This window comes from Monopterus albus, unplaced genomic scaffold, assembly GCF_001952655.1.
Source record: "Monopterus albus unplaced genomic scaffold, M_albus_1.0 scaffold479.1, whole genome shotgun sequence".
Taxonomy (NCBI): Eukaryota; Metazoa; Chordata; class Actinopteri; order Synbranchiformes; family Synbranchidae; genus Monopterus; species Monopterus albus.
Window position 1 is genome coordinate 62759 of NW_018128359.1, and position 16083 is coordinate 78841.

Sequence of the window (16083 nt, forward strand, 5' to 3'; positions counted from 1 at the left end):
GGGGTCTGTCGGAGGTTTCTTCCGTTAAAGGGAGTTTTTCCTCCCCACTGTCACCAAGTGCTGCTCAGGGGGCTTTGTTGGGTTTTCCCTATGTAATAATATTGATAACAGTAAGGTCTAGACCTTACTTTGTAAAGTGTCCTGAGATGACTTTTGTTGTGATTTGGTGCTAAACAAATAAAATTTGATTTGATTTGATTTGAATAACTGAGGACATGCTGACAGAACGTGACTGGTGAGGTTTCACCTTCTGTCAGGACAGTTTCTCCTCGAGACGTTTTCTGAGGAGCGAGTGTGTCTGGAAAGCAGCAGGTTGAGGCGATGGGAGATGGAAAAAACCAATAAAGGAAGAACAAAAATACATAAGAAAACAGAGAAAGGGAGAGGACAGAACAAGAGCAGCAGAGGGAGACTGCTTCATGTCTGCTCCTCATGAATAATGGAGGTTAATGCCGTCCCACCACTATGCTGCATTGCCACACCACCAAAGAGCTGAGGCCCAAGTCCCACATAAAGTTGTAAATATTAATGACAGCAGCAGCTTACAGATCCCCTCCAGAGATGTTTTACAGCACATAAAAATACTCTGCTATGAAAAATAAATAGGCTACAAAAGTTTTCCCACAAAAAAGTTCAGCAAGCTTCTGCAAAGGGCCTGAAAACACATCTGGTCCTTGTCCTTCACTGTCAATTCTAAGGGACATGAATATTCAAATATATGCAAATGAGCCCTGGTATCACGCACTGCCCTGCACTTGAATTATTCGGATTTATGAAAATGACAGCGATTCAGCTGGATATGATTGAACCTGGTTCTGAGCCTGACTGGCAGACGTCTGCTTAGCGCCTTGTTTGTGTGTTAGCTGTCAGCTTGAAACTGGTGGCGATACTGTTACAGCTAATGGAGGTTTACCCCAGAAAATAAGACGCAATAAGTGTCTCTTTACACAGAAAAATCTAACTTACAAGGTTTTCAAAATGCACATACATCATCCACAAACGGACACATGCAAACGACGACAAGCTGAATGTCCTGAATAACATCTGGTAGCAAAATACAGGACCAGGAGAGCAGAGAGATCTAAAATTAAACAGTCAGCATGAAGCTGTCAACAAGCTGCCTCAAAGTATTAAAGAATTAGCGTCTTATCCTCACATTTGCAAGTCTAATGGAACAACAAATCCCCCAAGTGGGATTTATGTCCCCAAGAAAAGCCAGTTTGATTTCACTCTGGCTGCCTGAAGCTCTGGTGCAGTGAAGTGCACAGGTATTTTGTATTTAACTTCTGTTGTTAAAGGGTTTAAGGTCCTGCTGCCTCTAAACACAGAGCTAGCGCTGTAAGGGTCCGCTGCATCAGTGACGACAGGGAAAATTCCTCTGACTCAGTTTTTAAACAGCGCTGTGATGCAACGTCTCCAGATGTTTGATTTGATTGTGAATTCATTACCAATGTATTACTCACTGTTTGAATTAAGCTGATGTGAGCGCGCTACCTACTGAAGCTGATGCTGTGTGTGTGCACGTTTGTGTCTGTGTTTGTGCTTCACAGCGAACACTTCCAGAAGAAGAAGAAGTGAAAACCGGGGTCAGCCGCTGGTCACGTCACCGTCTTTCAGTGCAACAACTTCAAATGCCCACTGGCACAGATCCAAGTCTCAAGAGGTGCATGTAACACTACAGACACACACCCAGATGCAGCCATATTACAAACGACAGTTACGGAGCCACAGACATGCACAGCATCTTCACCGCTGTGCACACACAGCTTTGTTCTTTTACTGTGGCAAACACAACAGCAGCAAACAGCCACTTCCTCACTACTGCTAAAAACAAAGGGTTTTCTTTTTATAAACAAAACTGCCACAAAACGTCTGTTTGCGAAACTAAGATTTATGGCTCCAATAGCCTTTCCAGTTTAGCTTTGCATGATGAGAGAACAAGCTTCGGTGTCCTCTGAATACCTACAGCTGAGCAGGCCGCGGGGTGGCCTGCTGGCACAAACCACCTCGTATTCAAAGGTCACATATTTAATATTTAATTCCAGCAGCAGCCATTTGTCCTGCTTAAATGTTTCTGAGTGAGACAAACACCCTGCCGTAGGGTAGTATGGGTTCCACTGAGGCATCAGCTGACTGTCCTGAAACCTAAAGGCAATAAGAAAGGTGTCAAACTGAGGCGGAGCAGGAACATTAGCCCCTAACTATTCTTTTGTATCACCACAAATCACCAAAACTGAGACTGAGGGCGTGACCAACTTATCAGATGGCACAAAAATAAGACCATCTCAGGATTCCTTCACATTACAGGTATTCACGGGCTGATCTGAGGGCAGCACACCCGGTCCAAACAGACCTGAGGACAACTCAGTTGACTCCAACAGACCCAGAGAGAGAGAGAGAGAGAGACCACAAGAAACTGCAGCCGTGTCATTTTCACTGCATTTCAGTTTCAGATCAAGTCCTGCTTCGCCTTCAGACTCGCGACTCAGACAATGTGGTCAGAGTTTGTAATGAATCTGTGTGGATTCATCAGGCTGTGGAGAAACGAACACAGAACTTTCACAAACCAGCTCGGTGAAGATGTGGTGCTGTGTGGCAGCCAACTTAACAACCAGTCTCCTCCTCTGTGACTGTTCATTTTAAATGGCACTATAGCAGAGTACACAGCAGAGCCGTGGACATGAACCTGGATTTATGTTTTCTGTCAGATGATGTTGCATTTATAAAACCAGGACCGTATCACTGCAGCACAGCAGCTTGGAGTGGCTGCTGGTTCACAAGTTGTGTTAGGGGGCTGTGATTAAATGACTGTATTACACTTGTTTTTACAATAGAAGCAGAAAACAATGAGAACAAATAGATGATGCATTAACACACAGTGACAGTAGCCTCAGAGAGCAGGAGGACGCTGAGCGGAGGTGTAACCGACTCTGCCGACAACTTCCTGATGATGACGCAGCACAGCTGCTGTCATTAAAGCCGTATTAACCAACCTCTCCCTCTACTTTGACCATTAAGTGCAAAGTGAGAATCAAAACAAACTCCAGCAGTATCCCCTTGTCTTCTCCCTCCACTTCTCTTTGCCCGTCCTGCCCTGGCTCTGAAACTACGTCATATGTGGTCACGATAGCCAGAGCCAGCTGTGGAAGTCTGGTAGCGCAGAATTAATAACCCAAAGCTAATGTAACCAAAATATAGAGCCCATGGTTTTTAGTGCTGTTGCAGTGACACAGTGAACACACTAACGTCTCTACTGCTCAGTTTACTGTCTGATACACACCTTTGTATTTCTATCTTTGTGAGGATACTCACTGACATAATGCATCCCCTAAACCTGACGTAAACCTGATTCTAACTTGAACTCTAAAACCAGGTCTGAACTCTCAAACAGTCTGAAGGTGTGAGGACAGACATGTCCTCACAGTGATGGCATAAAACTCACCGGTCCTCACAAAGATAGACACACAAGAACAGACACACACGGAGCTTCTAACTCACCACTTCAAGGTCTCCTTCGCCGGGCAGTTTGCGGTTGTCTGCGTTGCCGTCTCCTCTTCCTCCTCTGTCATTGTGACTGATGGCCTCCTTCTCTTTCTGCTCAAAGTACTCCAGGAAGGACGGCTTGGCTGGCTGCACCGTCTCGTCTCTCCCTGTGTGTCACAGAGTCAACGTTTAGGACAGCCGGTGCACAGGAATTCATTCTGAACCAAATTTATAATTACTGTTAAAGACACATATGGAGGAATTGACACTAAAACAACAACACAGTCACATCTGTTCAGGAAAACCACACCAACCCTGAATAAAGACAACTCTTTTTGTACTGGCATTTTTCTTACACGTTGCTTTCATTCGTCTTTTAAACCAGAATACCGTTACCAAACTGTAGTCTGACCAAAAGATCCAGGTGCAAATGTAAATGTCAGCGAGCATCCACCCCCTTGCTCCTTTGCAGGTCTATGCACTGTGCACGGCACTCCAACCTGAGCACTGATGGGTAAACATAAAGAAAATTTCTTTTCCATGGATCAATAAAATGCTGCATTATTAAAGAGGCAACAAGTATGGAACATGATCACCTCTGTATGTCTGCACTACCTTCACATTAATCAATACGAGTGCTGAGACTTTTAACGTTTACAGCGGGTTAAAGTAAAGACAACACGGGCGTCAGTGAGTGCACGTGACCGAGCACAGGAACCCCCCGCAGGTAACTGTACAGTCAGTTTAAAAGTTAACAGCTTCTTCTTCCCAAATCAATAAAATACAGCCTTATTACTTATGGGGACACATTTTTAAAAACTGTCATTTGTATTCACCTTTCAATAAACGCTCTGACCAGTATTAAACACCGTTATAATGGGAATTTGTTTGATTAAATAAAATCAGGTGCTAAAAGACAGCAGCTACAGTTAATCCGTCTCAACAGTAATGTTACAAATCATCTCAGTAATCAAACACGTGTACACCTGCTGCATCTGACCTCTAGGCATAAATCCGAATAATTCAAGGACGTGCACAGCTACTTTTACAAAGTGAGTCAATGCAGTGCAACAGGTTTATAAATGAAAATGCAAAATCTCTTTAAGTCTAAACTACAAAGCTGCAAAGGTGACTTTCAGTCCTTCACATCTGTAAAATAGGAGAAGTTAAATTAGGTAAACATTACAAATGTTTATCAGGCTTTTCACAGGAATGTGTTCCTGTTTCAAATGCTCTCATTTCAGAGATATGAAGAACAGAGTCATCTTTACTATTGTGTAGTTTAGGCAAGTTTAAGGCTTTGGAATGTGCTAGTGTGTGTATGTGGGCGTGTGGAGCTGTCGGTGCATCGCTGTAGTTCAGCGCCTGATTCATGTTTTTAATAAGGTGCCGTGACTGAGGCTGAAGCTTCCTCTCTACGGTACGAGTAGAGCTGCCTGGGATCATCTACAGCCACAGGACAAACATCACAGACCCTGCCTACAACTCATATTCTTCACTTTCTACTAATATACATTACGTTGATGTTTACAGTTTATTTGTACCATAAAAATTCATCAGGTTTATTGCAGCGTCAACATTTTAATTTGACAGCAGGGCATCTATTACCAGATGGGAAATCTGATGGCGAACCAAAAGGAAATTAGAACTGGTTTGTGTGTGTGTGTCCTTAAGACAGAATTATGGCCAATAATCAGTTTTATATAATGGACATGTAATAACCAGAATGCCAGCATTAAAACCATAACGGTCAACGGTGATGGAATGTGTGTAAAAAGGTCAAAGGTGAAACTAATTAAACAAGAACTAAACTGATCTTTACTGTCTGTAAAGATGAACATCCCCTTCCTCCCTGACCAGCAGAGACGATGACCATGATGCCGCTCCAGTTGCTCTGCAGAGCCGCTCGTCGCTCTGGCGGTGACAGTATTTTTGAGCTAGCTTGTGTGCTTGCAAACATTTTTCAACAGTTTGTGCCAAGCAGTTCTTTCTGTTTGGAGGTAAGGGACATTAACAAGTGGGATCTTGAAAACTAAACTAAATCTCCACCGGCTTTTATCAGCACTAACTAAACTTCCTGTCCTGTGATGTCACTTATTCTTTACTGGACTGTCTGCAAATGATGATCATTTCCTGATTAATTTCCCCTCATTTACATAAAACCAACATTTTTTCCACTTCATGCATATTTTTAATGTGCCTTCCGAGTCCTGCTTCACCTACAGTGCCTTGCAAAACAAACTGCTCACATCCCAAAACAACTTTAACTTTGCATCACTGCCTAGGTCTTTATGGTGTACTCTGATTTACAGTAACCTGGTGTTTGGAGCACATGTGAATGCACTAACTGCAACACAGACTCTGACTTGAATGATGTTCTCCAATGTTAAAGAGCAGCAGTGAATCCCAGTGAGAACCGGTTTCTCCCGTCTGCTGCTCTGTGTATTTTCACCTCACCAGCTCATGCAACTGTTTTCTAATGAGTCCTGTTGACTTTTCTCAACAGCTGTTTAAGACATTCAGCAGTGAGACAGCTGACTCCAGCAGGATGTGGACAGTGTGCGCCTGGCCAAGGTCAGCTGACTCCAGCAGGATGTGGACAGTGTGCGTCTGGCCAAGGTATAAATACGCAGCTATTTGCTGACATGTTAACTGCAGCACTATGATTAGTCAATTAATTATAAGATTGAGACAAAACTGACCAGCAACTACTTTAATTGTTGAATTCATGACAAATATTTGGTTTCAGGATGTAAAATGTGATGACCCGCCGTTGGTCAAACAAAAAAAAAAAACAAGACGTATGAAGACACCTGTGGCTCAGGACACCCTGATGTTTTACAGGTGAAATGATTCATCAAGAAAATGACCAGCAGATGAATCAGTAATGAAAAGAACCGTGACCTGCAGCCTTTGCTCACTATAAGCACTTTATAAACTGATTTATGTCAAGTCTCTCCTGCTGTAGGTTTGTTCACAGACTGCCAGCCTCAACATTAAACCACAACAATCCACATGGAAACAGACCTTTTGTTGCAGCACCAGTGCACAGACTCTAATGACTGCTCACTCTGTGTGTGTGTGTGTGTGTGCTCAGTGATGGTGACTAATGCAGAGACACTACGTTGTCAGCTCACTTTAGCATTCTCACTGCTGATCTCACTGGTGGCTCTAAAGTTTGTTTTCGTTTAAGCACCAAATAAACGTAAAACACAGTTCCTCCTGACTTTAAAAGAACTAGTGGCTGATGATTCTCCATTTCTGCTGCCAGGTGCCACCGCACCACATGAAGCTGCCAGGAACCAGGACCTTGGAGTAGTCACTGTTAAGATGTAGTTTTTCCAATATAGCGCAATCAGATGAAAGAAGGTCAGACCCATAAAGATCCATGATGAACTGTCTCTTTGATTCTAGTTTATTATCTGGTGTTGTCAGCAACTTCAGCAATTATCTGGCTGGTCAAAGACTCGTTCCGACTGCGCTTCACATCCCCATAAACTGCGACCTGCTGTGGCTTTGTCAGTTGCTATGCCAGCCTCGTGCGGAGGAAAGCGAGCTAATCAGCAGCGTCTGTTTTCTACTACTGCATGCATAGTTTAATCCTACATTTTCTGTCACATGTTGGGACCTGCTGTGTAATTGTACTATTACTATGACGAGTACTGCAAGTACTTGAATGTCACATACTTTCAAGATGACAGGTGAAGGGATTATTTGATGTTACAATAATGAACACATACAAACATACGTTTTTACACTCCTGCTTTAGAAAAGCTGCCATGTCTCCTTCTTACTTTCAGCTAGTCTCAACTTAAAAAGTGTTAGCCCAGCTTCTTCCAAAACCCACACAGCCACAACATGAGTAAGGGCTGGTGAGTATTTAAATGAGACGATGGAGAAAAACACAAAGTGGAGTACCGACCTTCCATTGTACTGGTCCGACTGCAATGATTCTAAAGTAAACGTCCATCATGCACAGCCCGTCCTACAACATCCACATCCCACCTCTGAGTAACTGAGCGTCACAGGCCTTGTGATGAGGGAGAAAATATATCTGTACACGACAAACCAAAGTGAAAAACAAACAGCCGGTGATGCAACAACCTGAGTCTACGGGGTGAACTAAGGAGACACTGAACAAATAAGAGGAGAAAGTTGGGAACAGCTGCAAGTTGCATAAATACTTTCACTTTTCCAGTGTGCAAGCGAATATTTTATTTTTTTCTCTCAGCATTTGTTTGTTTTATCAGTAGAAGCAGACGAAAAAATGAGGGGAGCTGAGCGACTTATCAAACTCAGACAGATTCAATTCTGTTTCCGTCACTGTCACACCCAAGCGCCGTTTTCTAATGAACGGATCCTTGTGACATTTAGGTCTTCGTCCTTTTTCCACATTCTGATAACGGGCATTTTAAGACTCACTGATGACTGAATGGAAAAGAAGAGGAAGTGGTTGGATCTTTTTACTGGAAGCAACATGAACCAAAAAGATTTTCTTGCAACTGGGTGATTAATTATGAAGCCTGATTGTATCACTGCAGAGACACTGAAAGGCCCGGAGAGGCTGGTCAGAGGAGTCTGAAGCCAAGAATACACACACAAAAAGAGTTTCTCAGCCACTGACAAGGCCATTATTTTGTTCCTCGGCTCTGACGCCAGCTCTTCTCTGTCGTGCCTTTTCTGACCAATCAGATCATAAGTCTCCCCACAGCAGTCACATCCCTGCAGAAAGTGGATGTTGTGTTTACTTTGAATTAAAAAGTATAAATATTTCTTTTTTGCTTGGTGGAACTTTGCAGAAGTTTCAAGGTTTAAACCTGAACTGATTTTCTTGGCCACTTAGAGGCAGTGAAATCAAGCTGTGAACATAATGACAAATCAGTGTCTAATAAGCTGATATGCTGAACTAGTACTCAGACAGTTTCCTACTCCCACATCCCTCAGCTCCAGAACAACATGATCCTTCCTGTGCAGTGGTGTCATCTGATGAGTCTCAGCCCAGTTCTCCCTCTCTGTTAGCTCTGGGTTTGGTCTCCACCACCTCAAGCTCCATGGCTGCATGTTCGGACACTAAACAATGAGCTGAAATTGACTAAAAAGCGCTGTAAAGCTGTGGGGAGCTGCAGGTTCAGCTGATCGTTCTCTGTGGGTTCATCAATACCTGAACCAGCATTCACACTGTCATTTGATACATCCATCCATTATCTATAGCGCTTAGTCCTGAAAAGGGTCATGGGGGGCTGGAGCCAATCCCAGCTGACACTGGGTGAGAGGCGGGGTCCACCCTGGACAGGTCACCAGTCTGTCACAGGGCCGACATGTAGACAATCAACCACACTGACTCCTAATGGCAAGTTAGAGTTTCCAGTCAACCCAAGCTGCATGTCTTTGGACTGTGGGAGGAGACCGGAAGAGAACCCACACAGGCACAGCGAGAACATGCAGACTCCACATAGAAAGGCCCCAGGTCAGCCCGGGATCGAACCCAGAACCTTCTTGCTGTGACATGACATGCTAACCACTGAATTGATACAAGATTATAAAAATATAAATTAAAGCAGATTTAAAATGAGAATGGACTTTGTGGTATCCCAACTAAATCCAATCAACTTGATAATTTTTTCAGCAAATGAAATTACAGGAGTTTGGTGAAATTCAACGACAGTTAACAACAAGTCAGGAAGTTGATATGTTCAACCAGAAAGTGAGCTCCTTTGGTGCAGGCCTCAGTGGGATTCACATCTCTAACCACAACAGTGCTGCATCCTCTCCTCCAGGCCGAACACATGTTAAGGAAGGTAAAGGTTTTACACAGTTTGAAGTTAAAGTGAAAGCCAGACTCCAGAGATGACTCCATCTGCTCCTTCCCAAAATAAAATTAAACTTTAATAAAGAGATGTGGGAGCTGAACAGAGCATTATTAAATTCTAATAACTAGAACTCTTATAAAGAGGTCATTAGAAAACACACAACGGTGTTTAGAGTGCAGTGAAATGTTTGTACCTGTAAACTGCTATAGCAGAAAATGCAGACTACAAACAGTATAATGGCCAACTGTACTCACAGAGCAAGGCATTTAAGCCTCAGAAGATCAGAGAGGATCAGAGAGATGGAAAACTCAATTTCAATAATTCATTTAAGTCACTGTAATGGTTTTGTCTATATGCCTCTTTGTCTATATATCTCAAGCAACAAATGGAAAGTTTGAATCACTCGCACTTCACGCCGCCAGCTGCAGGTCATATAGTGTCTGTGGAAGATACAGAGAGGCAGAAGGAAAGTGACTAATGTGCTGCAGCTCCCTTCCATCTTGTGCTGCTGCTTTGTGTGTCTGTCTCTGTCCTAATGCTGGAGATCAACAGAAGAAAAGCATCTGAAATAAAAATAGATCACAAGCTCAGCTATAAATGTTTGAACTGATATTTTAAGACAGCATTCAAAAGAGATTACGAGAGCTTTGGACGAACCAAATCAGCGTCTTTGGCTGGAAATGTGAAGGAAGAGCTGCTGTCAAAAAGTACAGCAGTACATCTCTAACTCAGCAGAGAGACGAGATTTCTCTAAGAGAAAGAGAAAAACCTCTGAAAATTTATAACGAGCATTTTGGGCGGCACAGTGGTACAGTGGCTCGCACTATCACCTCACAGCAAGAAGGTCCCTGGTTCAAACACCAAGCGGGGCCTTTCTGAGCATCTGAGTCTGCATGTTCTCCCCGTCCCTGTGTGGGTTTTGTCTGGGTCCTCTGGCTTCCTCCCACAGGTGAAGGTGCTGACCATGAACCACGACATCTCTGGCTCAAAATGCTAAGTAAATGTTTTCATTTTAAATATCAGATCAAAATCAACAGCTCTCACACTCACTGACCTATACAGTACACTGTACATACAGCACATAGCTCTGCTACTGCAGTGGATCTGTTGGCAGTTGTGGAGAACTAGTACAAAATGGCAGCTCCATGAAGGCGCCCTGACGTTAGAATGAAATCAAAATGCAACTTTGATCATTTTCAAGATAAATAAAACCTTTTCTCTAATCCTCAAATTCGAAGTTGAAACTAATGCAGCTTGAAAATGTACTGACAGAGATTTATATTAGATCATAAATTACCCAAGACGCGTTTTGGTATATTTAGGTCACATGACATATCGAAATATAAAATACTGTGAAAGGCAATCGTGAGGAAACTGGGCACAGAGGATGCTCCCACTCTGGGACAGCGACTGGATGTTGGTGGCACAGATATACATGGTGTTCTCTTTGTACAGCTTGTGATATTTTAAGTTGCATCAGTAAGTTTCATCGTATACCTCACTGACACGTTGTGTTACTATGTTATCTGGTGGAAAAACCTAAAAACAAAAACCATGAAATCCAAATTGCACCCGTGGTATTTGTTTTCAGTGGCGCTGAAGCGTGATGTGATGAGTGGGCGAAGCAGAGCAGGAGACAGTGAGAGACGAGAGCGACAGAGGTTTCTAACGGGACTCCTCCCAGTGAGTGAGGGTGAGCAGCTCATCGGCAGAAATGAAAAGGCTGTTTATTATTCAGTACCATTAGGGAGGATCAATATCTGAACTAATACCTAATCTCAATCCTCAGGGTGCATTCAGCATCAGACCGTGGTCATTAGTTTGGGTCGCACAGAACGACACAGACAACTTTGTGCAACAACTCACAGGCATTAAAGGGCCCTACAAAGATACACAGTCACACAAATGAAAGCTATGGGGGTTCTAATGTAATTATAAACTCTGAATGTTCCTGTGCTGATGTGGTTTAAGCTGCCAGCAGTGAAGATCCATGCTAACTCAATAGCAGGACAGCAGACAGTGTGTGTGAGTGTGTGTGTGTGTGTGTGTGCATGTAGTTATGAGTGTATGAGTGTGTGTGTTAAGAGATTTGATAGGTGTCACTGTGCTTGTGTTGAGGCAAGACCAGGATGACTGTGCAGGTGCATGTTTGTGTGTTGGCAGCTCAGGTTCAGCATTGTGTACAAGTGTGTGTGTTTGTGTGTGTGTGTACATTAAGCCGCTTTCAGACATACACACTTTTACATTAATCCGAAACACGTCGGTCACAAGTCTGAATAAACAACCTGCTGACTTTCATGTAAAAGTCACAGAATCAATCTCTGCAGTGTGAACTTCCATCAGAGCGCAACTCATGTCACTGACTGAACACAAAGAGGAAGCGGCACAAAGTAAAACACGGAGCAAGACAGAGGACAATGTGCACCTGGTATCAGCTTCTAAAATTAGTGTATTAAGTTTATTATCTCAGTCATTATGTCTCATCATCTCAGTCTATACAAACTATTTCCTTCTTTGCAGTGTAAAATCATCATGTACAGTCCTGTGTGATCAGCACTTGAAGTAAAGAGAGGATGCTTTCAAAAATAATGCCGTGAATAGTTTTCATTTGTCAGCTTCATACAGAGATTAGTAAACTGGAAAAAAACTAAGCTATTTGATGTGACCGCTCTTTAAAACAGCACCAGTTCTCCAGGACTGACATCAGAGCTCTGTCCAGCTTCATAATAAGGGCCTGACACTTCCGCAGTCTATTGCTAATTCATGCAAACTGCATAAATTAATAAATTAAAATCCAAGAAAACACAAAAAAAAAACTTTATAAAAATGCATCAGTGGTACAGCCCGAGAGAAAACTGAAAACATCTTCCTTGCTACGATTTCTCACTTCTCTGTCTCGTGCGCCAGATGCCAAATATCACACAAGCACGCGGCTCACTGGGAATATTAACATAAAAGTCACCGTGTCTGAATGACAAAGCCATCACTTAGTTAACATGTCTGTGACTCCGTCTGTGCAGGCTGCCTAGCTGCTCTGCAGCAGATGGACCATTAGACTGCAGTTCCATCCCTATTACTTCTGACCACTGTGATGATTTAAGCAGGGAACCGGAGGGTCGGACATTACCCTGCAGTCACCATCCAAATTCTGCTAATCCCTCTCAGTGGCTCCAAGTGCTGCCAGCCTCCCTTTGCTTACACATAAATCTCATTAGATGTGGTGTAGAAGTTGCAATGCTGTGACAAAAACTTCCACATCAGCTGTGTTTCCACTGCCCTGGTGGCATTTAGATGTCTAGTGTCATGTATTATTGGAGTCACACAGAGAAAAAGCACACACACACACACAAACTCAAACTCAGTGTGTTGTAGTATCTCACTGGGGTAAATTTTTTGCATACACAAACAAATACACAAAACCCACCCACAGACAGATGAACACGGTCCAACTCTTATTGAGACTGCCTTCCAAAAGCACCCAATACATCCAACTCTTACAACTCCCACACTGCAATACAGACACCAGCAGCCTGATGCACCATCATCTCTCTCAATTATCAAGTGTTAGCCCTCGATGTCTGCTGCCCCCCTGTTTGTCCAGGTAGCTACAGTGCATTTACTTGTCCGCTCAAGTCTAGAAGTCCAGAGCAGGTTCTAGTCCAGAGACACCTCCCTAATGTCTGCACTACAGCATCAAACACAGCATAACAGATCCTGTGGCTACTCTATGTGAAACCAAGGAATGTGGGGTCTCTGCATGCCCTACTGGTTTATCCTCCAATCTAATCCACTGTACACTGGTCACTTGTTTAATGGCGCTTACACCACTTCTCTTCTCACATTCAGCTGTTACCACTCAGGTAAATACTGAAGGTGGGAGGACTGCTTTAGCCTACTAACTTAAACTTCACATCTTTTAGAAGTTGGACAGGTTGCATGTGGGAGGACCGCATTAGCCTACTAACTTAAACTTTACATCTTTTAGAAGTTGGACAGGTTGCATTATGAATCTGAAGCTACTCTATATGAATATACTGTATTTACATCCAGGCCTGCGAAGGAAACCCCCTGTAGAGAGCATCACTGTTGTTGGTAGATGAACGGGGTAATATCCTGCCCTGTAGTACATGTGGCACATGTGCAAGAAGACAAAAGTACTGGTAACACCCAGACGCCACAGCGATCCTCCAGTTCACAGGTGAACCTCACTCAGTGTGATGGTTGGACTGCGCCCCCTAGTGGGCGAAGTAGAAACCCTTGATGAGTGTGAAAACAGACCACATCACAGAGCCCTTTAAAAACATGCAGGTGGTTTGTAGAGTTTTTGTTGTTCCATGTTTGAGAAAAGGGACAAAAACATTTAATGTCAGTGACATGTCACTGTGTTCCTCATCTGTTTGGTTCCTCTTACATTTCAGTAAACTGGAAGCCAGTTCTTCATGGTCTTTGTCAGATGTTATTATTTTCACTTTAGGACTTGGACCATTATCAAGCTTGTGGTTGAATCATATCATAATAACTCATGATACAGGATTTTATGCAATGCAGAAACAAATTGTGATTTAAGCCTTAAATCGATCGCAACCGTGACTGCACTCAAAAGGCCTTACTTTTCATAGTACCGGCTTCTTCCTCATCCTCATCCTCAGAGTTGATGACCATGGTGCCCAACTGCGACTGCATGGTTGCCATGTCCTCATGTGCGATCATGGTCTGTGCTGTGCCACCGAGTGAACCCGATAATGGACCAGCAGCCCGGACAGTTCCCGAGTCGCCTGTCCCTGCCCGCACCATCGTCCCCTGGTCGACCTCATCATCATCCTGAAACACAGCAGGGGGTAAAGCCTTAATTTAAGTGACATAACTGTCCTGTTACTGTGATTACTAACAACAGCAAATGTAACTTTAATAAAATGCCAATTTGTTTGTCTGAAAAATTTAAAACCAAAGCAAACTGAATGCCCCGGCAGCGCTAAGCTTCCTGCCTTTCTTAGCTGTAGTTATTCATTTTCTAAGCTACGCCAGGTAAACAGGTGTATAAACAGAGGTTTTGCATCAGTCTCGACCACTGCTGCAGCAGAGGACACCTGCTCCACTCAGCTTTCTTTATATTTTATGATTCTTATGAGTCTGACCGAGTTGTCGTCATCGTCTGCATCCTGCTCTCGCTGCTCTGCCGCCTCCTGTTGTTTCAGTTTGATCTCCATGGCGTCTGTGATCAGGGCTCGGAGGATGGAATTGGGCTTGGCTGACTTTATAAATGGATGCTGAAGGAAAAGGACAAAGAATAAGAAAGAAAGCTGACACTGACAAGAAAACGTTTTCTTTAAAAGCAGATGAAGTCTCATTTTGATGTTCTTAGTCACAGTAAGTAGCTACATGTACTGTTACAACCAAATTAAGGATATTACACCTGTGTACTCTGATTAACACACATACTGCACATTGTTATGTGAAACAGGTGTCACTATTTTGGGCCATCTGTGTATTTGTGGGCCTGTTTTCAGGGATTCTGATCAGGCGCTGGATGACTCCATCTACAGTCAACGAGATTCAGTAGCGTTACCTGTAACAACTGTGTGGCCGTCACCCTGTGTTCTGGGTTTTTCACTAAACACTGTCCAACAAAGTCTTGAAATGGTGGCGACCAGAGATCTGGGTTCCGAAATGTTGGGGGAGGGTTGGTGGGGATCATGAAAATGGCCTGGAAGAGGAGACATGAGTCAGTAAAGCCCAGATGAAGGGTCACAGTAGCTAACAGCTCACACTCCCACAGCTTTAAACTGGTTATAAAGCCTCTAACATCTCTGCCTGCAGAGGCACACACTACTTCCTCTTTACAAACACTTCGTGGTTATTCAAGGTTTTCTGAATTTATTTGACAGGCGATAGTGAAGAGGCAGACAAGAAACATGGAAGTATGCAACAACTGTGGTATGCGCTGTAACCATGTGATCTCCCAAACACTTTCTCACTTTACTTCTCACCTACAAACACAAACACAGCTAATACACTCTCTCACCCTCATGGGGTGTATGTCAGCGTAGGGCGGCTTCCCCTCAGCCATCTCTATAGCTGTTATCCCCAGGGACCAGATATCAGCCACACAGTTGTAGCCGATCTCCTGTATGACCTCTGGAGCCATCCAGAACGGCGTGCCGATGACGGTGTTTCGTTTCGCCATGGTGTCCTGAGGAGGACATGGTGGACAGAGAGGGAGAGACACTGTTAAATCTGAGCTGAACATTACAGATGCTTGTCTCACTGTGGAGGTCGAGCTTCAAACGCCAGCATCCTGGCAGTGCATGGATGCTGCTTCACCAGATTCACTGGTGCCCTTTCAAACTCTGTGTTATTGGGGAGTGTACTGACCTGAATGCAAGGCTCTTCTCCCATTTACAATCTGAACACCTCACTGTGGGGAACAGACTGGGATAATTCTTCTACATGGATTTATGTACAAGATGCTGGATGCTTTGTTTCTTTTTCAGATTTAATAAAACTGGACTGAGTAAGTGCAGGGACAGAAAAATGCACGAGGCTGTGCTACAGGTCACTTCTTAACTGTAAGTGAAGTTAATAGCCTAACGCTATTTTAAGGTTTGTGCTCATTTTAACGACGCTGCACTAAAATATCTATACATAGGCAACATTAGAATCTTATAACACTGACTAAAGCTTGACTAGCCATTTTTAATTTTCCACTTCTCTCTACAGCGACAAAGCCTCATATTCCTTCCTTACTGTAAGTTGTCCAGCAACTCCAAAGTCGGCCAGTTTGGCCTGAAGC

General features: G+C 43.5%; 1 protein-coding gene across 1 annotated transcript in view; it reads right to left on the reverse strand.

Moving 5' to 3' along the window:
* LOC109952625 (serine/threonine-protein kinase 4-like) overlaps window positions 1-16083 on the reverse strand; it is a 30982-nt gene that overhangs the window by 9276 nt on the left and 5623 nt on the right. The window contains 7 exon segments of the mRNA XM_020587795.1: window positions 3499-3650; window positions 13904-14114; window positions 14429-14560; window positions 14860-14997; window positions 15316-15483; window positions 16038-16079; window positions 16082-16083. The exon segment at window positions 16082-16083 is cut by the window's right edge and continues 133 nt beyond it. Of these exon segments, the coding sequence (XP_020443451.1) occupies window positions 3499-3650; window positions 13904-14114; window positions 14429-14560; window positions 14860-14997; window positions 15316-15483; window positions 16038-16079; window positions 16082-16083 (845 nt within the window).